The 24,160-nt window shown below is 36.3% G+C and overlaps 2 protein-coding genes across 7 annotated transcripts; both read left to right on the forward strand.

The window, feature by feature from the left end:
- The first annotated feature begins 896 nt into the window (after nt 1-896).
- Nucleotides 897-17,216, forward strand: LOC129297092 (uncharacterized). Of its 4 annotated transcripts, none has more exons than XM_054935461.1 (13): nt 897-1,076; nt 1,204-1,287; nt 1,393-1,482; nt 13,004-13,081; nt 13,200-13,274; nt 13,448-13,500; nt 13,995-14,145; nt 15,119-15,229; nt 15,660-15,786; nt 15,904-16,001; nt 16,123-16,261; nt 16,811-16,863; nt 16,970-17,216. In XM_054935461.1, the coding sequence occupies exons 1-13, from the start codon at nt 1,041-1,043 to the stop codon at nt 17,123-17,125; spliced, it is 1,251 nt and encodes a 416-aa protein (XP_054791436.1). In that variant the 5' UTR covers nt 897-1,040; the 3' UTR covers nt 17,126-17,216. The 4 variants fall into 4 exon arrangements, with proteins under 4 accessions (XP_054791436.1, XP_054791435.1, XP_054791438.1 ...); XM_054935460.1 differs by having other exon boundaries at nt 898-1,079; XM_054935463.1 differs by having other exon boundaries at nt 898-1,079; nt 17,005-17,216.
- Nucleotides 17,217-17,965: 749 nt separating this feature from the next.
- Nucleotides 17,966-23,708, forward strand: LOC129297089 (probable mitochondrial import inner membrane translocase subunit TIM21). 3 transcript variants are annotated; one of them, XM_054935457.1, is made up of 9 exons: nt 17,966-18,144; nt 18,310-18,473; nt 20,016-20,034; nt 20,407-20,570; nt 21,049-21,227; nt 21,340-21,388; nt 21,883-22,002; nt 22,532-22,720; nt 23,263-23,708. In XM_054935457.1, exons 1-8 carry the CDS (start codon nt 18,141-18,143, stop codon nt 22,688-22,690), a joined length of 858 nt encoding a protein of 285 aa, XP_054791432.1. In that variant the 5' UTR covers nt 17,966-18,140; the 3' UTR covers nt 22,691-22,720; nt 23,263-23,708. The 3 variants fall into 3 exon arrangements, with proteins under 3 accessions (XP_054791432.1, XP_054791433.1, XP_054791431.1); XM_054935458.1 differs by having other exon boundaries at nt 23,276-23,708; XM_054935456.1 differs by lacking the exon at nt 23,263-23,708 and having other exon boundaries at nt 17,967-18,144; nt 22,532-22,837.
- Nucleotides 23,709-24,160: the final 452 nt, after the last annotated feature.

The following is a 24,160-nucleotide window of genomic DNA, read 5'->3' on the forward strand; positions in this document are numbered from 1 at the left end:
TAGAATAATTATATCCTTTAGGGAGAATGACAAATAAATCTTAAGGAGATTAATTAATTCAAATTAAATTTAAAGTGTTAAATTTTAATAATTTTCAAATTCGGTTTTAAATTTTGCAATTTTATTGTGATGATTTTATGATTTATTTTTTAAATTTTAATATGGTTGAAGAATAAATAAATTTGTTTTCTTTGTTAAAATTAAAAACACAAATTATAAATTTATCACAATAAAGTTGTAAAATTAAGAGTTGAATTTACAAATTTTTAAAATTAGCACTTGAAAATTAATTTAAATTAATTAATTCTTTTAGGATCTATCTATCATTACATCTATCCTTTATTATTTAAAGATTTTATGTATCAACACTAAAGATCATGTTTTAAACTTAGACAAACAATCTCCTAATCATTGGGAAAAAAAAATGATACAATTAATGTGTGTATGTGATGACGAAGAGGAAATATATTTTTTAATCTTAGATATACATGTCATTTTTTTTTTTAGCTTTCCAAATGTCATTTTTAAAGTAACAAGATAAACGATCCATAATGAAACTTGAGCGTCAGTACTTGATCAGTGATGTCGCTCCGAAGGCCCCAAAGAGTATGACAATAAAAACATAGGAATTCTTTTAAACGTTTTACCAAAATTATCAATCACATTGTTATTGAACTAACTTTCATTAGCCATAGATCGATATGATTAATGTAACAATAAAGTGGACATCACTAAACTGAGTTTTTTGGCCAACATCTTTAAACTAATGAGAACATCAAGGGATAATCTTTACATTTTTTTTTTTCAAACAAAGAAAGATAACGACGTACCCGACACATGAGCAGTGAACCTTAGCCAAAAGACCGAAAAAGACACGATAAAAATGACATTATGGCAAGATTATCCCCCGAATTGAGTCCCCGCCAATTTGCAGTTGATGGGTTGGGCCCACAAGATAGTCGAGCTCAAGCATAAGTCGCCGGAAGAAGCATTTCACGTTCTCTCTGGCGCTGAATTCTGAGCTGCTGTCAACGACAACCATGTTGAAGCCGCTGTATCTTGTTGCATGCAATGCCGTCGTATTCAACTCACCCTCTCCTTCTCTTTCTCCTTCAATCCTTCCGATTCACCTCTTTAATTTATCCTGTTAATTCAATATCCTTCTCTGTTAACTCTGTCTTTACTTCTATTTTTTTTCTTCAGTCAACGAGGATTCGTTGCAGAAATTTCAGAGCTACAATGTCCTCTGATGCCCCTCCTCCTCCTCCCCCTGAACGCCGCGTTGTTGTACGTCTCGCTCTTATTTCATAGCTTTTTGGTGAAACTGAAATGAAGGCTTATATTTGTATATGTGATATATATATATATATATATATATGACTACAAGAGCAGGTAGGGTGTGGAATGACCACTGTAGATTTCATTGCCACTGTGGATGCATTTCCCAAGCCGGACGACAAGGTCAGAACAACCAGCTTCAAGGTACACGTGTTGGGAAAAAATAATTACTATTGATAATATGATTTTAAGATAATCATATATCAGAGTCACAATGTAATACCTCTTGCTATTGCTTATTGATATGATACAAGGTGTCACCGAAATCAAAGAAAGTTTTGTTAGCCTAAAGGTGTAGTGATAGACTAGAGATTGCCGTCACTAGTCAGGGAACCTTCAGAGAGTATATGTTAGGTTTCTAATGGATACCGTACCCTCATTCAAGCAACTGTCATTTACTTATAGTCCTCCCATCAGACTTTTTTTACTTAATTAAATAAATGACTAATAATATCCCTAAATCTATACCCAGTCAACAACAGACTAGCCGGCCACACTTAAAATATTTTATTTAACTCAAAATGCAATAAATAATAATCAAATATGTTATATGACACAATAAAATATCTAACCCTCTCCCACTTGGCCCGTGTACTCTACATCATTTGTCATGTCAAGGTTTATTAAGGTTCTACTATTTGAATCATGGCGATAAGTCCTCTTTAAGCGAGAATTACCTCCCATGTATTATGATAGAACCCTGCTGAAATAACATAAACTAACACCAGAAAAAAGACAACAGATGGAAGTAATGTGAGAAAATACTGAGGTTTCTACTATTTAAATGTGCTGGAATACAGAATCAGTGTTATAAGAGTCCACTGATTCTATTGAAACCCTATTCCCCTATTACAATGGCAACTAAAAATCAACAAAGCCACAGTACATAAATCACAAGAACAACACACAGGCACTAGCGTTCGAGAGGCCAGACTCTCCTTCTACACTCAAATATCAAAAAATCCATAGAATGTCTCCTCGCAGCCCAAAGACATTAAGGACTCCAAAAAGTGACTTACACATCCCCCAACATAGGCTATACCTCTAGGTAGCCCCAAAACCATTAGTGACCTAGCATTACTTTTCCTTGTCATCAGGATTCATAGGATAAACATTTGAACCAGTGGTGAATTTTTTTTTTGCCCTCTTGGTCTCCCTTGATTTCCTTGTATAGGTCTTAATAAACTTGTCATCTCTATCATTACCCTCCCCTAAAAGCTTCACCTTGTCCTCAAGGGGAAAATTTGGAAATTGTGTTGAGATAATGTCATCTTTCTCCCATGAATTCTCAAACTTAGGTAAGTCACGCCATATCACAAGTACCTCACATTGGCCATTCACAAGCTGTCTGAATTTTCAAATATCTTCAGGCTGTACCTGAAGTTCAAACTCACTAGAAAGTGCTGAGGGTATTGTGGGATTCACTATAATCGTTGGCACTGATTTGTGAAACATCGAGTGAATGCAGGCTGTGGGGGGAAGATCCAGTTTGTATGCTACTGGGCCAACCCTTTCAATGATCTTAAAAGGGCCATAAAAGTACGGGTTGAGTTTCTCATTCACCCTCTTAGCTATAGTCTTCAAGTGATAAGTCCTGAGTTTTATATAAACCAAATCCCCAACTTCTAATTGTACATCCTTTGATGCTTGTCAGCTTGCTGCTTCATCTTGCTCTGTGCAACAGTCAAATTCTCCCTCAGAATTGCAATGATTTGATTCCTAATCTGAATCTGATCATTCACTTATTCTATGGCAGATGGCTCTTCATTCATCATCAAAAAGGAGGGGGATCTCTCCCATACACAGCCTTGCATGGTGTTATTCCAGTGGCGCTGTGATAGGAGGTGTTATAACAATATTCAGCCCACGGTAACCACTGAGCCCACTGGTTCGGCTTCTCATTTGCAAAGCAACGCAAATAATTTTCTAGTCCCTTATTTAGTACTTCAGTTTGCCCATTGGATTTAGGGTGGTAAGCAGAGCTAAGGCAAAGTTGTGTACCAGCTTGCTTAAACAATTCCTGCCAAAACTAACTCACAAACACCCTGTCTCTATCGGATACTATGGTCTTTGGAAAACCATACAACTTCACAATGTTATGCACAAATTTTTCAGCAATATCTTTGGCTGTGAAAGGGTGTGATATTGCCAAAAAATGGGCATATTTAGTAAGTCTATCTACCGCTAGAATAGTGTCATGCCTCTTAGATTTAGGTAGCCTGGTAATGAAATCCATGCTAATATCCTCCCATACCTGTTGAGGAATAGGTAAGGGTTGTAAAAGTCTAGTAGGAGACAAGGCTTGGCATTTATTTTTCTGACATGCATCACATCTAGCCACATAATGCTGGGTGTCTCTCTTCATGCCCTCCCAATACACTATATTAGCCAACCTTTTGTGTGCACAAATACCCTGAATGCCCACCCATAGGGGAAGCATGATATTCTTTTAATAATAGAGGAATGCATGCAGAATTCTTTGGAAGTACCAGCCATCCTTTGTAATGCAAACATCTTCTAACCAAGCTGTACCCTTCAACTCCTTCTTGATTGGTGATGAGCTGCTGCAAGATCTTGCTCAATTTAGGGTCGTTCTGTACTTCTATCTCCCATTCTTCCATTTCATGGTGCTGCCACAATGAGAACCTCATCATTTCTAATGATTCTTCTTGTCTAGAAAGAGCATCTGCTGCTCTGTTCTCCTTGCCGGGCTTGTAAGATATTTCAAACTTAAATTCCATTAATTTTGAAACCCATTTCTGCTGATTCTCCTCCAGAACTCGTTGTTCCAGCAAGTATTTGAGAGCCTTTTGATCCGTTCATATGGAAAATTTTTGTCCCCACAAGTAGTGCCTCCATTTTTTAACAACCATCACAATAGCCATAAGTTCTCACTCATAAACAGAACATTGTTGCACCCTGTTAGAGAGTTTTTGACTATATTAAGCAATAGATTGGCCAGCTTGCATTAACACTATGCCAACACCAGCCTTGGATGCATCTGTCTCTAGTTCAAATGGGGTGGAAAAGTCTGGCATTGATAACATTGGTAGTGTAGTCATTGCTGTTTTGAGTTGTTCAAAAGAAGCACTAGCTTCGGTTGTCCATTTGAAGGCATCTTTTTTAAACAAGTCAGTAAGAGGACTCGCTATTTTTCCATAATTCTTGACGAATTATCGGTAGTACCTGGTCAACCCTTGGAATCCCCTTAAGGACTTCACATTCTTGGGCATAGGCCATTTCAGCATGCCCTCCACCCTTGTAGGATCAGCTTGGACCCCTTCCTTTGAAATGATGTGACCGAGATACTCAATTTTTAGTTGAGCAAAACTGCATTTCTTTAAATTTACTACCAGCTGGCTTTCCTTCAAGCAAGTTAGTACAACTTCTAAATGTTTCAAATGTGACAATAAATCAGTGTTGTATATGAGAATATCATCAAAGAATACCAACACAAACTTACGCAATTGCTCCTTGAACACTCATTCATTAATGATTGGAAGGTAGAGGGGGCATTGGTTAACCCGAAAGGCATCACCTTGAATTCATAATGACCCTCGTGTGTCCTGAAAGCAGTCTTGTGTTCATCTCCCACTTAATCCAAATCTGATGGTATCCAGATTTGAGGTCCGGCTTTGAAAAAATGGTTGCTCCCTTCAGTCATCTAACAATTCATCAATGGCGGGGATAGGAAATTTGTTTGGGACTGTAATTTTGTTCAACGCTCGGTAATCGACACAAAATCACCAACTCCCATCCTTCTTTTTAACCAAGAGGACAAGGCTTGAGTAGAGACTGTTGCTGGGTTGTGTAATCCCAACATTTAGCATCTCTTTGACCATGTTTTCTATTTCATTTTTTTGTAAGTGAGGGTACTGGTAAGGTCAAATGTTCGGTGTTGCTCCCCTGGCTTGATTTCAAGTATGTGGTCCTTAGATCGTGGTGGAGGCAATCCCTCAAGGGTTCAGCAAACTTCTGGAAGTTCTTTCAACAATGCCTGAACTTCCGGAACTAGACTCTTCTCACTCCCTTCTTCGCTGACTAGGCCATTATATTCAATTAGATACCCTTCCCCTTTTTTCTTCATTGATCTTATGAGAGACTTGAGAGTCGTTTGATTCTTGGATAAGGTAGGATCACCCTGCAAACAAACCTTGTCTCTCCTTTTGCCAATCTTCATTGTTAACCGATTCCAGTTCATGTTTACTTCTCCTAATGATTTCAACCACTCAACTCCCAGGACAGCATCTACACCACTCAAAGGGAATGGGTAGAATGTCTGATTTACCGCAAGTCCCTGCATGTTCAGCCTCACACCTTTACATTGTTGCTTCTGTTCGAGCTTGTATCCATCTCCAACTGTGATGGTATGTTCAGCGATTTCATTCACCACAATCTTTGCCTTGCTTACTAATTCTTCTGATATGAAATTGTGAATGGCTCCATTGTTAATAAGAATTACAATAGCTTCGTCTGTGAGTTGACCTCTTACCTTTATAGTGTGATGACTCTCAAACCCGACAATGAAGTTCAGAGATAACTCGATTCTCGCACCTTCCTCTCTAGGCTCACTACCATCATCTGTGCCTTCAGAAACTAGTGCCATTTCTTCATTATTAATTTCAGATTTTAATTCCAAAAGCATCACCTGTAAGTTTTTATTCTCGCAAACATGATTAGGACTGAACTTCTCTGCATACTTAAAACAGAGTCCTAATTCCCTCTTGCGAGCAAGTTCAGCATCAGATAACCTTCTCGTGGACCCACCCTTCTTCATCGATGAAGACCCAGAAGCGCTACTTCCCACCTTCGCGTCTGTGTTCTTCGTGTCGGGTTTCTTTGCAACATCAAAGTTCGTAAAAGAGAACGACGTTGTGTGCTGCGTTTCTGGCATGTGACTGACTTGGGTAAGATAAGTTTGGGTCAGATCCGGTTTAGGCCCAGTAGGGTATTGCTAGAAACGGTTGACCCGGTTTTCTGTGACTTTATCAACCATTGCGTTCCTTTCTTCCACATGAAAAGCCATCTCCATGATCTCATGAAGGGTGCTAGAACTCATAAGCCTTAATTTTGCTTGAATTTTTGGCTTCAACGCAGTCCTAAAAGCACTAATAAGGCTTTCTTTAGGCGCGTCCTTCAAAGGGGCAGATAAGCGCTCAAACTCCTCAACAAATTCGAGTACAAAATGCTTTTGTTTAGCCACATACAGCATCTCGTACTCATCCCCCAGTTGTGATGGATGAAACTGTCGCAAGAGTTCATGCCTAAACTCCTGCCAGTTCCGTATGGATGCTCTTGATTCAACCCATTAGTAGTAGTTCAAAGCCTTGTCTTCTAAACACACCACCACTACTTCCAACTTCTCAACTTCAGTTATTGAGTTGATGCGAAAATATCTCTCCACCCTGAAGAACAATCCGAGAGGATCTTCACCAGTGAATACAGGTAATTCCAGCTTCCTGAACTTGTTCATCTCTTTCTCCGAGTCCACGTTACTTCCTGACGCTTCTTCATTATGCAGTCCCATGTGTTCTTTGTCATAAGACTCAACGGTATTCTTCTACTTCACTAACTGTCCTAGGGTTTCTTGTATCGTCTCAACCATCCTTGTCAGAGCATTAACGCTCTTGGTTAACCCTGCAATCGTCTCTCTTAACTCTTGTACTTCCACATCGGCATAGCGCACTTCCTTTGCCATTACTCCTTCCCACATTTACCTTCAAATTCGTACTGCTTTGATACTAAAATGATAGTACCCTACTGAAATAACATAAAATAACACCAAGAAAAAGACAACATATGGAAGTAATGAAGGAAAATACTGAGGTTTCTACTATTTAAATGTGCTAGAAAACAGAATCATATAAGAGTTCACTGATTCTATTGAAACCCTATTCCGCTATTACAATGGCAACTAAAAATCAACAAAGCCACAGTACATAAATCACAAGAACAACACACAGGCACTGGCATTCGAGAGGCCAGACTCTCTTTCTACACTCAAAATATCAAAAAATCCATAAAATGTCTCGCAGTCGAAAGACATTAAGGACTCCAAAAAGTGACTTACACATCCCCCAACATAGGCTATACCTCTAGGTAGCCCCAAACCATAAGTGACCTAGCATTACTTTTCCTTGTCATCAGGATCCATAGGATAAACATTTGAACCAGTGATGAATTCTTTTTCTGCCCTCTTGGTCTCCCTTGATTTCCTCGTATAGGTCTTAATAAACTTGTTAGCTCTATCATATTACAAGTAGCATCCTTTCTTTATGGGCATGCCTCTTTATGAATAAACTAAATGTTTATTTGGTTCCTACCTTAATGCTTATCAATCTCAACATTTCAAATGTATACAAATTGTAAAAATGACATAATAAACCACAATTTGCAATTTCATTGCTTTGCATGCCTTAGCTAGACAAATAGAGGTCTAATTCCCATTTGAGGTTCATGCCACACAAATATATTTAGATTCAACCCTTTAGTCAAAGGATCAACTAGCATATCCTTTGTATTGATATAATCAACCGAGACTTGACCATTTCTAACCCTTTCTTTTAAGGATAGGAACTTTAATTCAATATGTTTATTTTTACTTCCACTCCTTTTATTGTTAGCTACAGCCACTGTAGTTTTGTTGTCACAAAACATTCCAATTGGCTTAAAGACTGAATCCACAATCTTAAGCCCAGCAATGTAATTCTTCATCTAGATTGCTTGTGTGCTTGCCTCAAAACATGAAACATACTCAGCTTCGTATGTAGAAGTAGTCACAAGTGTTTGTTTCGCATCTCTCCATGATATAACTCCTTCTGCCGGTAGGAAGATGTAACCAATGCAGATTTATTTATGTCCATATATCCTCCTAGGTTAGAGTTTGAGTATCCAATCACTTGAAGATTTTCTGTCTTTCTATATGTGAGCATGTAATGACTAGTACCTTGTATGTACCTCATGACCTTCTTTGTAGTAGTCCAATGTGCTTCTCATGGATTACTCGGGTACCTTCCCTACATACCCACAACAAAAACTATGTCAAGTCTTGTGCAAACCTATGCATACATCAAGCTTCCTACTATTGAGGCATATAGGACTTTCTCCATCACCTTTGTCGTAAGCTCATCCTTAGGATATTGGTTCAAATTGAATTTGTCTCCTTCTCAAAAGGAGCCATATTGGAAGAACAGTTTTTCATCCTAAATCGTTCAAGAATCTTGTTAATATAGGAATAAAGTACCTTGAGATTTATCTCTATGGATACTTATGCCAATGACATAAGAAGCCTCACCTATATCCTTCATTTCAAAACTTTTGAACAAAAATTGTTTTACTTCACATAATAGTCCCAAATCATTACTTGCAAGCAAAATGTCATCCACATATAAAATTAAGAGTATGATCTTGCTCCCACTAACCTTGTGGTATATACATTCATCCATGATGTTCTCAACAAGTCCAAAGGATGTGATTACTTCATGGAACTTTAAGTACCATTGTCATGAAACTTGTTTAAGACCATAAATTGATTTCTTTAACTTGCAAACTAAATGCTCCTTTCCTTTAGCAATAAATCCCTCAAGCTATTTCGTGTAGACCTCTTCCTTGAGTTCATCATTAAGGAATGTTGTTTTAACATCCATTTGGTGCAACTTTAGATTAAAGTGTGCAACCAATGCCATGATAATGTAGAATGAATCTTTCTTGGATATAAGAGAAAAGGTTTCTCTATAGTTGATTCCTTCTACTTGAGTGAAACTCTTAACAACCAATCTAGCTTTGTAGCAGTCAATGCTACCTTGTGAGTTTCTTTTGGTTTTGAAAACCTATTTACTGCCGATGGCCTTATTCCCACTAGGTAGCTCTACAAGTTCCCAAACAATATTGTTTCCCGTAGATTCCATCTTATCCATCATGATATTACCACAATTTAGAGTTTACACTTTTTATAGCCTGAGAAAATGTCAACAGATCATTCTCAACACTTACATCACAGTCAAACTTGGTAAAATATACTACATATTCACTAGGTAATGCTGATTTCCTTTGTATAATTGATCTTCTCAATCCAACCTCCTAAGTTGACTCAAGTTGCTCATTAGGAGCATGTTCTATCACTTCTTATGGTTGTTCCACATGTGTGATAGGTTCATTGGCCAGTATATGTTCCTAATTTCTAGCGTTGTCAATTTGAGTTCTAGAAACCTCATTATGATCTATGACAATTCTAACTAGAGGAGAGTCTTTGATCATTGACGTTCCTTCATTATGAATGTTAGTGGTTTCCTTTATTTGATCATCTTGTAAAGGATCACTCCCACTAATCACATCATTCTCAAGAAATTTAGCATTCCTAGATTCTACAAACTTTTTTAAAGGTGGAGGAAAATAGAATCTATTCTTTAGACCTTTCAGCATATCTAACAAAATATGTCCTAACGGTCTTAGAATCTAATTCCCTTTCTTGTGGGTTATAAATTCTTACTTCTATAGGACAACCCCATACCTTAAAGTGATTCAAACTAGGTTTCCATCTCTTCTAGATTTCAAAGGATGTTTTGGACACAACATTTGTTGGAACCTGGTGTATGTATGTAGCTGTCTTAAGTGCTTCCTTCCCTAAGGAAACTAGAAGTTTGAAGCTACTTGACATGCTCCTCACCATATCTAGCAAGGTCTTGTTTCTTTTTTTCAGCCATACCATTTATGTTAGGTGAGCCAAGCATAATGTATTGAGCCACTATCCCATGCTCTTGAAGAAATTCTGCAAATGGACTAAGTGCTTGTCCTTCATTAGTGCTTCTACCATAATATTTACTGCCTTTATCTGATCTCACAATCTTAATTGGTCTTCCAATTTATTTATCCATGTCTGCTTTATACTCCTTAAAGGCATCTAATACCTTACTTTTTTATGAAGCAAGTAGACATTCATGTATCACGAGAAATCATCAATAAAGATAATGAAATATTTTTGACCCCTTGCATTTAAATTAGGGCAACAAATATCTGTGTACAATCTCAAATAATTCAGAACCTCTCCTAGCTTCTTTGTGTGACTTACTGGTCTACTTTCCCCTGATGTAGTCCACACAAGAACCAAGTTTCGAATAGTTTAACCTCTTGATTCTTTCAATGGACATGTGTCCCAATCTCCTATGCCACAAGCCAGTAGAATTCTCATTAATGACACTTCACTTAATACCATGAGTAACAACCAAAGATTAAGCCAAATTGCAATTAATTTTAAATAAACCATGAATTAAAATAACACTTGCAATTGGAACAAAATACTTATTAAAACTCATAAAATCCTTTGCAAGATTCAAACCACAGCCAAAAGGAATTAACTTAGACATGAAAATCAAATTTCTCTTATATGTAGGAACATAAAAGGTTTCAAAAAGGTCTAACAAACATTATTTGATAAAATAATGCGAAAAGTTCCAACTACTACATAGTCCCACATCCCATTGCCTGAATAGACTTTTTCCTCATTGGGGTACATAAGCTTTCTGTTTAGAAAGCCCTACATGGTATGTGAGATATGGATCATAGAACTAGTATCAATCCACCAACTGTCATTGTTGATGCCAATTAAATGAGATTCAAAAGTAACACAACAAGTAAACTTACCTTTCCTTTCCGGCCAAGCTGTCCTTTTGAGGCACTCATTCTTTATGTGCCCCTTCTTTTTACAGAAGAAACACTTAGTTTCCCTTTTGTTTTTAATTGAGGTGGGAGCAATTCTATTTTTCTTTTTCCCTATATGTTCCCTTTTGCCAGTAGTCTTGAAACTTTTAGCCAGATGAGCTTCTTTAGGTGTAGCTCTCCCATTTATCAGCAGCCTCGTTTCTGCGTGAACACACATGGCTAATAGTTTATTCACTGTCCATTTCTCTTTATGTGTGTTATAGGAGACCTTAAAGGCTTCATATTGATTTGGAAGGGAATTTAGAACGAGTTGTACTTGGAATTGCTCGGTTGGTTCCATCTCAAAGGGTTTGAGCTGTGAAGATAGGTCCCTCATTTTAATTATGTGCTGTCTAACCCCTCCAACACCTACAAGTCGCATACTACATAACTCAAACATTATTGTTCCACATAACTATTTGTTAGATGGTCTGATGTGCTTGTCTAGGACTTGCAAGTATTCTTTCATTGTGCGGTATTTGGGGATGGAACCCCAAATGCTCCTTTGGATCTGATTTTGAATGAGCATGAGGCAAAGGCAATTTGAGCCTTCCCATTAATCATAGTAATTCTTAGCGTCTTGGTCACCCGAGTCATCTGCAGGCTTTGGGGGTTCATCAATCCTTAAAGCATGATCCAAGTCCGAGGAGCTAAGTTGCAACAAAACATCGTCCTTCCAATCCAGATAATTTGTACCATCCAGGGTTATTTTGTTGCTTACTTTAGCAACAATTCTGGGAGTAGCTATTGGAACTGCAGAATTGTAAAGGTCAAATACACTTAGATATCAGTCTTAAGGCAATTGCAATACTGTGCCATACATGTGTGCTGGACAAACAATTCATAGAATTATAAGTACGTGTCGCTAATTTCTACCTGTGGGCAAAGACGCTAGCATAGCATGTATTTATCTATTAATCAATGAAACTAGATTGCATTTATATTTCTTGATAACTGTAGGTTATTAGAAGATGCAAATTCACTTCTATTCCATCCTAATTAAATATGTAATTATAATTATCTACCCGTGGGCAAAGATAAATTATAATTGCATAATTAATTACAATTGATATTTGAAAGTCTATACGTGATTAATAGTGCATGCAACAAATCTAATGATGCTGTGGCTGCTCCTTGAGGAAATAAAATACATGCTAATCACAAATATCAAATGTGCATTTACATCCATATATGCTCAACCTTTATGATAATTTAAGCAATCAATTTAATCAACTATATTGATGTGTGATTAAATAACCAGAAGAAATTCTCCCACTATTTAATGTACCAAATAATTAATTTTAGCAAATTCAATCGTAACTTTGCAAACTTAAACAATCATATAATTGCCTAAAATCAATTTTTCATATCTTTTTTGGACAATTAAATAACAAATAAGACAAATTTTGTAAAGTTTTCTAGTATGTTAAATAGCTACAATTGCTTTCCCAAAATATTTAGATCTCACAATAGATTCCAAAATAATTTTTCAAACATCATCTTAACCAAATAAAATATCCAAAAAAAAAAACCCAAATTAATTTATTTAATTCGTCAGACTATTTTTACATAATTAAATAAATAACTAATGATATCCCTAAACCTAGACCTAGTTAACAATTGATTAGTGGGCAACACTCAAAATATTTTATTTAATTGAAAATATAATAACTAATAATCAAATATATTATATGACATAATAAAATATCTAACAACACAATCACAATGCAGTGAGACTTAATTCATTTGTTCCACTTAATTCAAAAATGCCATTAGAAGACTCTCATTTCTTCTACATTGCCTCTCGCTTCGCCTGCTGACCTTTTGCTGCCCTCCATTGGCTCTTTTTTCGTGTTAATCTATTGCCTCATATGAGTTATTAAATTGATGCATGCCTTGTGCCATTAATATTAGCCAATTAGTTTTAAGATGTATGATAAGAAATTTGATCATTTCTGTATGATTCTAGATTCAAGGAGGTGGCAATGCTGGTAATGCTTTAACTTGTGCTGCTCGCCTGGGGTTAAAACCAAAGTTGATCTCCAAGGTTTTCAACTATCTTTTGCATCTTATTTCTTAGTATATGGTCCGAGGTGCAGAGCAGGATTGAATGGCTCATAATCTATTATATTAAGCTGTGACAAACTTTTTTGGGCATTCCTTAGGTTTCTGATGATGCCCAAGGCAGGGGCATACTGAAGGAGCTGGAAGCTGATGGGGTGGATACTTCCTTTTTTGTTGTAAGATTCATGCGTACCATTCGTAATCTATCGTGAAAAAAGGACTCTCTATTATAATGTTCTTCCTATTATCTCTCTAGTTTAATCTTCTTTGCTTTTTGATCAATTGTCTTTGGTTGTCTTTCTTCTTTTTCCCCCTTATCCCTTCCTGAGTTGGGAATTTGGTTGTTTAGGTCTCCAAGGACGGTAGTTCAACATTTTCATATGTGCTTGTGGACAACCAAACGTAAGGCAGTTCATAGTATGTTTCACCCCCTACATCCCGCTAATATTTTTGAGTAACCCTTATGAAAACAATATATATAACCTTCTGGTTAAACTTAAAGGCATTTCTGCTTAGCCATTGTCCTATCTAATTTCCATATTTACAGTCATGAATAGAGGTGCATTGATTTGTTCATATTCAAGATGAAAAATAACCTTTTTAAGCCAACAATCACCCTTTTTTACTTTAAAATACTTATAGAAGTGCTCTTTTAGGAAGTTTCCCAGCTTGTTCATGGGCAACGTATTTTAATCTTCTGTCATAAACCCACCCTTACAAATAACGACTACTGGTTTAAATGCAGCTGGTCTGGCAGAATTTATTATGAAAATGCTTGTCCATATTTCTTTTGATGTTTTTTTGGCTGAGTTTCTGCATTAGAATATAAAAATATTCTTGCCCATACCTGAGGTATTCGACCGAGGATGTAAACTAATTCTAAGTGATACTTTCAGAAAAACTCGTACATGCATTTCTACCCCTGGAGACCCGCCCATGATGCCAACTGACCTGTCCCAATCAATGCTGTTATCTGCATTTAATGAAGCACAATTAGTTTATTCTGATGGAACATCAACTGAAACGGCACTATTTGTTGCACATGAGGTAATTATTGGCTTGCTTTTGCTTTTAATCTCTTCAATTATCTAAGGGGATTTACACCCAAAACTACACTAATTGGGTTTAAAATGAAGCCCATGGAGTTTCCTAGAAACTTTATTTTCATTTACAGCTTTTTCATTTTGATCAATTTAGGCACTAAAGTGACTCCTATGTGGCTTGCCCAGCTAGCCAGTCTGTATTTAGATTTTGCAGTGATGAATGTATTTTTTGTTCTTTTAATGCTTGCTTGGTTCATTTGCTTTACTTCCTAGGAAGTTAAACTTCCCAAGAAATATAACTTCCCAGGAAGTATACTTCATGGGAAGTTAATATATGAGTTGTTTGGTTAATTTTGTATTTCCCAGGAAGTTGCAATTTTCGGCATTAAAAAGATATATTACTTTTTATTTGAAAGACAAAATAATGGGAAAGTAGAACTTAGGTATTACTCACTAAGTTACTTCCCTAGTTATGAAGGAAGTGTGAGCCTTAACTTCTTGGAAAGTTAAAACTTTTACCGAAACAAGCAAGATGCATTTTGTTATCAGTGTGAGCCTTTCTAGAAGATTGTGAATTTATTACGCAATGACTTGAACTAGGTGACAAGGTGTCCTTGTATTCAGCACAGGTTGTGATAAATGTAAATGTTTCTAAGCGAATGGATTTAATGAAATAATCAATCTTGTTGATTACCATTTCTTGATCTTGTAATTTGTTAAGCCCTGCATCCTGTTATCTGATGAACTATTATAATTTTGTCACTCCCAACGTCATTCAAGAAACATTGATGTGGTTACATAATATTTCCCCAGCTTGGTGACATGGACTAGAATTCTAAGACTCTTTACATGTAGCACACATTGTCTTGAATGGGGTCCATCATGGAAGCCTGGGAAGGAGTGGGGCTTTGGAGGGAATCATTACCATTATTCTGGATCTGAGCAGTAAATAGTTGTCATCAAATTTTTAAATGCAGGCAGCCCACAATAACATACCTATTTTAGTTGAGGCAGAATCAGTGAGGGAAGGATTGGATGAGCTCCTGGGTCTTGCTGATTATGCTGTATGCTCTGCAAGGTTTCCACAGGTACTTTGATTCCTCTGTCATTAATATGAGGAACTTTTGGTTGACTCTTATCTCTATGTGGTGTTATATGCATCTATTTTGACAATTTATGAATTCTTAAGTGTATCAACATGCAAAATTTGCTACAATTGTAGACTTTGCTTTTGACCGTCTGTAACAAACTGGTTAAAATGCAAAAGCTGAATATGGGTTGTGTTTTGAATCATGATCCTCTTCAGAGTTCAGACACCTTCTATATACACTTCCAATTCATGTTTTTCTAAAACAATATGATGAGGTTGAATTGTCTTTATGTGGGATTGCTGCTTTAGTTTACATGTATGTTACATATGCTTCTGCTTATGTTCAATTCTTTAAAGTCTAGTGTGTGTTTTTTTACCATAAAGTCTATTGTACTTGGGTGCATTATTTGTGCTCCTTTTTGTATCAGGCGTGGACCCAAGCACCATCTATTCCAAGCGCACTAGTTTCTATGCTTTTAAGATTGCCGAATATCAAATTTGTGATTGTGACTCTGGGTGAAGATGGATGTATAATGCTGGAGAGAAGCATGACTGGTGAATTTACACTTGGCCAGTTCAATTTCACTTAGTGTCTCAAAACTGTTGCTTTGCATTCGATATTTGTGTTCCAAGAAGGTATTTTACTTCTAACTTTATACCGTGTTCTGGCAGAGGGTACCGAGATAGAAGAAAGGGATGTGGACAATGTAACAGAATCCCTATACAAAGAGAAAGATGATAGTCTGGTTATCCCAACTTGTATATCATCGGTAAAATATCAGTGTAAACTTTAATTTCTATAAATTCTAGTTTAATATGAATATGTCTTCTTCCATAACATTAGCATTGAGTTAGAGGATCATGTTCAATGCACTTTTTTCTCTTTCTCAGACCGTGACAAAATTAAGAGCAAATGGAATAGGGACCGTATGTGGACGTTTATTTGTTGGAACAGCAGAGAAGATACCGGCTTATGAACTGACTGATACAACTGGTGCTGGGGATGCATTTATTGGAGCCATTCTTTATGGTAGGTCTAATCTTATATCTGATATATGCTCTCAATGATATTATTGGAATTGGCTTGACGTAGAGCTCGACATAGTGAAATTTACTAGAAACTGTGCTTTACTTTCATTTGGCTTTATTTCTTCCTGAAGTTACCTGCAGATTCAGTTCATCAGTGGGTTAGCTCTTCCTTAGCCATCTAGCTAGTGGACTGTAGTTGTTTGTGTTTTTTCCTTGAGAAATACTCTCATAAATGAATACTGAACTTGGATAACGACGTGTCTCCAGATCAATAGTTTGCCCACTTGAGAGGAAAGCAGACATGGTTATAAGGGCCCTGGGATGGGGCTTCAGGTAGATTGCGAGGATGAGTTTTCGTGTCATCATACTACCTAAAAAAAAGTTTACGATAATGGATGTCATTGTCTTCATCCTTCATGTATCATTTACCAATTTACCAATATTCCAATATCCTGTCCATCTTTTTCAATTCATGACTGACAAATTTTGTTGGTTTCTATTGTTATTTTAAGATTTAGTAATATACTTATGTTATCTTACTTGTTTCTAGCTATCTGTGCAAACATGTTACCCGAGAAAATGTTGCCATTCGCCTCTCAAGTGGTAAGTTGCTTGCAATTCAAGGAAAAAACGCTATCCATATTTCAGAGTGGCCAATAAAACAAAGAGGGAAAATAGGAAAATATGAAAGGTGGAATTTTATTTGCAGTACAGTTTTGCTAATTTCGTGATGACGGCAGGCAGCTGCCAAATGCAGAGCTCTGGGTGCTCGAACTGGTCTTCCTCACCGTACGGACCCACGCTTGGCATCCTTTTTAAGCTAGAGATTTCTGGGCATTGTTCTTTTGCCTGTGCTGAAGGATAGGCTTTTGTATATTTCTTCTGGGATATGTTATATTTAATTGAACAGGGCTAAGATTGTGAGATCAATAAAGCACTGGACATTAGTTTTCCTCTGTGATGTATCTTGTTTATTCCATTTTAAATTATTTAATTAATTATCACATTAAGCATCAGATAAGACTTGGGAATTTGTCATGGAAAAAAAAAAACAGAATCATGGTTATTTTGTAAAGAGTTAAGACGTTGCTATTTTTTTTTTTTTTAAAGTAGAGTTAAGAACTTTTTTTCTGCTTTTTTTTGTATTCTTCGGTTTGATGATGATGATTTTTTTTTTTTTGTAAGCAGATGACAATTTTTTTTTTCAAGATATTTTCACAATTGACACTCATGAGATTAGTTCTTCGAAAAATTTGAACATTATTTAAGGGCTATCCCAAACAAATGAATGGATGTTCTTAAATCAATTAAGCAGACTTCACTTCAGAGAAAAAATGAAACTACACTAATACTACTTTCTATCTTTCATTCTTATAATTTTTGTGGGATGAAAACGAGTCCCTTTTTCACCAATTAACAAAGTGTGCTTGGATTTTAGTTTGAAAATTTGATTATAAAAAAAATTAATTAATATAATTGATTTTGATTTTAATTTTAATTTATTATGTTACAACGTGATCATATTTAAATGTTATTTTTTTAAAATCGATTTTGATAAAAATATGGTTTTTTATTTACCGTCAGAAAAGGCTCCCGCTGTCCGTTGATGTAGAAAGAAATTTTGGGGGACAGCCAACTGGGCCATGTGCTTAGTAATTGGATTTACCCAAAGAAACGGGCAATAAAATTGACAAGCTAGACTGTATGTTGATAGGCTAGATCATTAAAGAAGACTCAAAAAAAAAAAAAAAATGGAGCGCGATCACTGTCTTCCCAAAACTCTGATCAGGGGTTTAGGGTTCTTCGCTTTATCCGCTCACTGAATGAATTAGGCATTGAGTTTTGAAGAGGCGGATTTCATTTAACGTATCCATTTTTTCATGGGTAAACTTATTCTGTATTCCCTAATAACCTAACTAGTTTATTTTGCTTCTTGGAACATGCTTGTGCAAATTGTATGTAGTTGACGGAAGTTTTGAAATTCGGAGGTTTCTCTATCTTGCTCGTCAACAAATTTTGTTTCTTGATCAAACGTGATTCTTTCCTCAGGCGCGTCCAAATATATTTCGGATTTGCGGCGGATTAGACAACTATACGATATGAAGTTGTTATCGAATCTTAGGCACTGGAAGTACCCAACAACGCGATCATTAATGCATCAGACGGGACATTTGCAACCTGCTGATATTCCTCGGGTGGGGCAGGTTAAGAAGGTAAAAAAATGTAGATTTGTTGGTAACTCTTTTGTTATTGGTTCATTGCTTGGAACTCACTGGTGAAGTTGTCACTTGTGCTTTCGAATTTGCGTAGGCATTTGTTTTCAGTGTGCGCTTCACTTTCTGTACGTTTATCTATTCTTCAAACAATTGCATCTCGTCTACATTTTGAAATGTGCAAAGCATGCACTGGAGTTCAAGTTCTGTAAATGAATTTTGGATGTCTAATGCAACTTTCTCTCTATATTCTCTCACAACTGCATAATCAGTGGGTCCCTTTTAAATTTTTTATTTTTCTAAATTGTTGTTTATGGGAGGAGATGGAGAGGATGCACGGAAAGTTGCATTAGACATTCAAAACCCGTATTAAAATGTCGGAATTTTCTAATACCGAGAATACTGCAATGCATGCTGTACAAATTGCCATTGTTTGTCTGTACGTCTTAGCCTGACTATTCCCTGAAACCCTTGTTGAGATCATCTTTGTTCTCCAAACCTCATCGAGAGTCACGATACTGGTTAATTTTATATCCCGAAGGGTCGATAATGGTTAATTTTATAACTAATGAATGTATTGCATGTTTTACCCCAGAAAAAAGAAGAAGAAGAATGTATTGCATGTTGTGAAATCTTTCAATTCAGCCAAGGCATTTATGATCGACAGTTTTTTTTTTTTTTGGTGGCGCCATCAATGATAGACTGTTGCTTCTACAAAATATGAGTATCTGGTGAGGACTTGTTATGTTATAGTTGATGAACATTTCGTTATAAGTAGTTTGAGTTGAATATTGTTCCCTTTAGAAAATATATTTTTCTATAAATTACAGTTATAGTAGGATTTTCTCTCAAGTACAACAACAACAACAACAAGCCTTTATCCCACTAGGTGGGGTCGGCTACATGGATTGCAAGACGCCATTGTGCTCTATCATTTATTAAGCTTTTAGAAATATTATTAATTAAGAGATCACGTTCAACAACTTCCAAGAGTGTTCTCTTAGGCCTTCCTCTACCTCTCTTAATCGGACTCAAAGTTATATGTTCCACTCTTCTCACTGGTGCCTCCCTTGGTCTTCTTTGTACATGCCCAAACCATCTCAACCGATTTTCTACCATTTTTTCCTCAATAGGTGCCATCCTCACTTTTTCACGTATGTGCTCATTTCGAATTTTATCTTTACGTGTATGTCCGCACATCCATCGTAAAAATGAGATTTCCTAGTCTTCATTAGATTCGAACGCGGGACCTGATGCCTGAAACTTATGCCATCTACCACTATACTAACATCCCTTCCTGGATTTTCTCTCAAGTATGGTGGAAAATTTACTCCGGGAGCTTGGGACCTTGTATGGTAGTGTCATTGGTGTTTTGATTTTTGTTTATTAGATGCTTGAAATTTTAAGTAGCAAAGTGATATGTTGATTACGGAGACTATGTTTCTTTGTTACAATGAAGGATTTTTTCTATCTAATTTTATTTATTTGTTGTTGAAGGCCTAATTCCACACTCATTTATTATGGTTTCCTATTTCTCTGCAGGATATACCAGGAGCGAATGGTTGGTCACCGTTGTGTATTTACATATGACTGAATCTTAACCCAAGAATTTAAAATGTCTTTCACTAGCTCTTGGAAGAATATGGTTTTTCTTTTCTTTTGGGTGAGGGTTCTGGGTTTTAGAGCATGCATAACTTGCTGTCGATTTGAATCTGTGAATCAGGCCCTTACCTCAAAAACCATTGAATTCATATTTTGCTTATGACTTTATGACTTGACAATGCTTGATGAGTTACAGCAGTTAGGTTCATGATGTCTAATTTGGCCTGTGAATCCCAGATATTGATCTTTCTTTAACCCCTGGGATGTGAATATAAAAGTATGATTTTGACATCAACTTTTATAAAAGTTATGCTTTTAATGAAATATGCAGGAATGACAGTTCAGTTTAGTGGATGGTTTTCCAGAACATGTACAGCCAGTTGTCAGTCTCCATATCTGCCTAGGGTGAACCATGGATCGGACTCCATCAGTTTTTCTTTTGCCAAATCCATTTCTTCAAGGGCATCAAGCAAACAAGGAGAAAATACAAATGAGGTTAAGCTGTGAAAATCTTGCTGTGAAAATCTTGTGCCGTTGTTATATCATTTCCTCCTTTTTTGGCTTCTGCATATGCTGAAGAAACAGTGTTACATTTTGTAGTTAGTGTCACTATTTAACTTGTGGTTGATTGACTTGATTAAACTGTATGACATGCTTAATAGATTAAATGGTTAGGAACTGTAACGTGCCGGTGGTCTTCCCACAAAATAGATGGTTGGGTTGAATTCCGAGAGCTCACTGCCTTTTCTTCATTCTGTAATAAGCATGAAATATTTCATCCTTTTCTGCGTTCCCTCTATTTAAATTTGGATAATGTGGTTGTGACCTTCAATTGTTGCTGCCAAAAAAAAGTTCATCCTGCATTAGAGTTCTAGATGTTATTTAATGTAAGCAAGAATTATCAATCATATTGTCAAAACTCGTTGTCAAAATGGGTCAAGCACCTTGATACCTTCACTTCCCACTTTGGCAGACTAAAAAAGACATATCAACTGTTGAGGATCCTTTTGATGCTCCTACATACAATATTCCAGAGAAGCCAGTAACATTTGTAGAGGGGGCATCCTACAGTGTCATAATCCTTGCTGGGCTTGGAATTGCAGCTCTTGCAGGATATGCTGTTTTCAAGGAGCTTATATTTGAACCCAAAGAGTAAATAGCTTAATTTTATTTTGAATTATGTTCTTTGAGAATTATTATGATTGTTGCATGAAGGTTTTTATCTTTATTTTATCCTCCTCTGATTTTCAAAAGTTGGTGGCAGGTACAAAATATTTAACATGGCTTTGAAGAGAATTCAAAATGACAGTCAGGTGAATAACTCTGTTTTCCTTGTGTATTTTCCTGAACTAAGAAGGAAATCCAAAAGGGGAACTTATTTGTTAAGGAGATTGAATCTTTGAGAGACAGACCATTGTCCAAGTTCACTTGTATTTGGGCATCAGAAGAAGCTAGTCATTTTGGATCACATTGGATAAGGTCAATGCAAGGATAGCTTTAAAGGAGTAGCGAATGGTTTTGGTGAGATAAAGGTTAAATAGGTGATGACAAGCTTTAACAAATATCGATGGATCTGAATTTCTTATTTTTAAATATGGATTTTCTTATTAAGCCGTTGCTCCACTTTCGGAGACAAAATAACATATGCTTTGAAGGCATGCGATAAAATAAAATGTCATTGGTACAGCTAATTTTACCAGAGTGGATGAATGTAAAGTTGTATTATGTTTTGCAAGTTAGTCGTGCTAATGAATAGCGGTCACTTTTCCTAGTAAAACTCATCCACTGTTTCAATGTATTGTATCAGGTTAGGGTGAGGATTGGATCCCCAATTACTGGCTATGGTCAGGAGAGTAGAAATCGAGCTGCTCGGCAACGAGTTCCCAACAAGGTTTGGACTGATGAAGGTGGGGTCGAGCATGTTGAGGTATTTATTAATATATGTATTAACTCTTTCTTTTTTGGACCATCTGGTACAACTCCATTCCACAACCCCTCACCCCCCCCCCAACCCAAAAAAAACAAAACAAAACAAAACAAAACAAAAGGTACAGGAAAAATTCATCAAAGTTTGTGCTGAATTTCTTTCATATATGCTTGCAATTCTCTCAGCCCGTTTGCTTATGAGAAAGAAATGGAATGAAATGGATTGAAAAAAATAAAGGTAAAAATAAGATGATTAAAGGGGATAGGTGAACACATTCATAAGTAGGAGGAATAATCTAGTTCATGGGGTTGGGAATCATAATTCATGAGATTTTGAAGGGTGTAATAATTTTCACATTTGTAATATGTGTTAATGAGTTTTATTATACTTATCATGAGAGAAGGTTAATTTAGTTCATTTTTGTCTCAATTTTTTTGATCCATTCTATTCTAGTAACCAAATAAGACCTTATTTTTTTGTTTCCAGCGGCTGTGTTGATTGTTGTTAACGATGGCTCTTTGGGTTACAGGTTAATTTCTATATTCGGGGACCCCATGGAAGTGGGAAAGTTTTCTGTGAGATGTTCAAAAATCAAGTGGACAAAGGATGGGAGTTTACATACTTGATTGTTGAGATCAGATCACCCTCTCCAGCACAATTGATTCTGGAGTCATATATCCCTGCCTAAAACGCGACCCAGAATTATTGTTCAGAGAAGGTTTCTTCCTCCTTACTGTTAACCCGGATTGTTGTCTGCTAATTGCCCTATTTATTTATCTTCAGTTTTGAGGTCAAATTTTGTGCCATATAAATTTTAATGGTAACTTTGATTTGATGCATGGTGTCATCCAAGCATCCCCATTCCATGATAAAATTATAGAGCATAAAGAATATATAAAGTAACCATGTTGGAGAAAGTGGAGTTTTGGAATCAGAGTTATCTTGCAAATCAAATTTGTATCTACTCTTAGTGAAATAATCAACCTACTGTCAATTGACATATTATATAACGGTGATTAAGTAATAAGTTGTAATATAATATCATGTTATGACATGTTAATTTGGCTTTGATAGATTTATAGAGCATTTATAACAAGCTAAATTGGGAATATTTTCATTTTAAGTTTTTTTGAAAAAAATTGAGGAACTAGATTAAGAAATGCATCTATTTTAATCAATAATATAAAACGAAAGTGAAGACTAGATTATGCATTTTTGGTAACCGACTGGTGTATATTTTAACTGCATATTTCACTTTAGGCATTTCCTGCAGGTGTTTGGTGTTCGGCCGTATACTGGCGACCGCATTTTATAGCGATCATTACTGTTTGTTGGCCAGTTTTAGCCGGCCCATGTTTAACAAGAGATAAAAGGTGAGCGAAGGAAAGGGAATCAAAGTAATGAATAACATGAGAAACTGGATCCATAAGTCTCAGGATTGGTGGTTTTTTTTCCTTTCATTGAGGGCTCGCAGACATTAATGTTAAGAATTTTTCCGGGCAAGGGATTCGGAAGCACTTATTAAGGATTAAATGTGCTAGTGTTCATCCCGGTAGTGACTTTTATTTCTGTGATTTGTGTTGCTGCTTCCAATTTATTGTAATTTATGATAAATTTCATTCGATAGAAGAATGTGGCTTCCTCCTGCTTATTTTGCGCCGGATGCGCATCAATCCGATATCAGAATTGATTGCCGTGGTTCTTTTCCCACACGATCATATTTAAAGATGAAATTTATGTTTGAAAAGCAAGTAAAACGAGTTGTGGCAAAGAAGACAATGTCATTCAGGGTTGACCTAGACAGAGGCACCATGGTATTGAGACGAAATCCTTGCTGTTTCCTGTGATACGCCTGCAAGAAATGATATATCGTATTGGTTATAAATTTATACAAATTGCCTGAAGAATTCCAATGGTGATGCTAACTTAATTTGCGTTAATTAAAATAAAATGTTGATTTATTTGTTCAGGGCACGTAGTTGACCTGGCGAGTTTGACATAAGTAAGAACATGTCTATGTCAGGTAGCAGAACTCGTACGGCCGGATTGATAAGAAATATTAAGGACGAAAATGTCAATATCAGGAGCTCGTGTGCATAGCATGTCTTGAATTATTAAACCTTGCTTTTCTTTCCCTGGTGAACTAATTTAGGTGGAG

The sequence above is a fragment of the Prosopis cineraria genome, unplaced genomic scaffold, assembly GCF_029017545.1.
Source record: "Prosopis cineraria cultivar Desert tree isolate PC_DT_omini unplaced genomic scaffold, ASM2901754v1 PC434, whole genome shotgun sequence".
Lineage (NCBI taxonomy): Eukaryota > Viridiplantae > Streptophyta > Magnoliopsida > Fabales > Fabaceae > Prosopis > Prosopis cineraria.

Coding starts and splice junctions, on each gene's coding strand:
- LOC129297089 (XM_054935457.1), top strand. Junction 21,228..21,339: donor CTTATATTTGAACCCAAAGA/GTAAATAGCTTA, acceptor AGTTGGTGGCAG/GTACAAAATATTTAACATGG. Junction 22,003..22,531: donor GTGGGGTCGAGCATGTTGAG/GTATTTATTAAT, acceptor TTTGGGTTACAG/GTTAATTTCTATATTCGGGG.
- LOC129297092 (XM_054935460.1), top strand. CDS start 1,041: ATGTTGAAGCCGCTGTATCTTGTTGCATGCAATGCCGTC. Junction 1,080..1,203: donor TTGTTGCATGCAATGCCGTC/GTATTCAACTCA, acceptor TTTTTTCTTCAG/TCAACGAGGATTCGTTGCAG. Junction 14,146..15,118: donor CACTATTTGTTGCACATGAG/GTAATTATTGGC, acceptor TTTTAAATGCAG/GCAGCCCACAATAACATACC.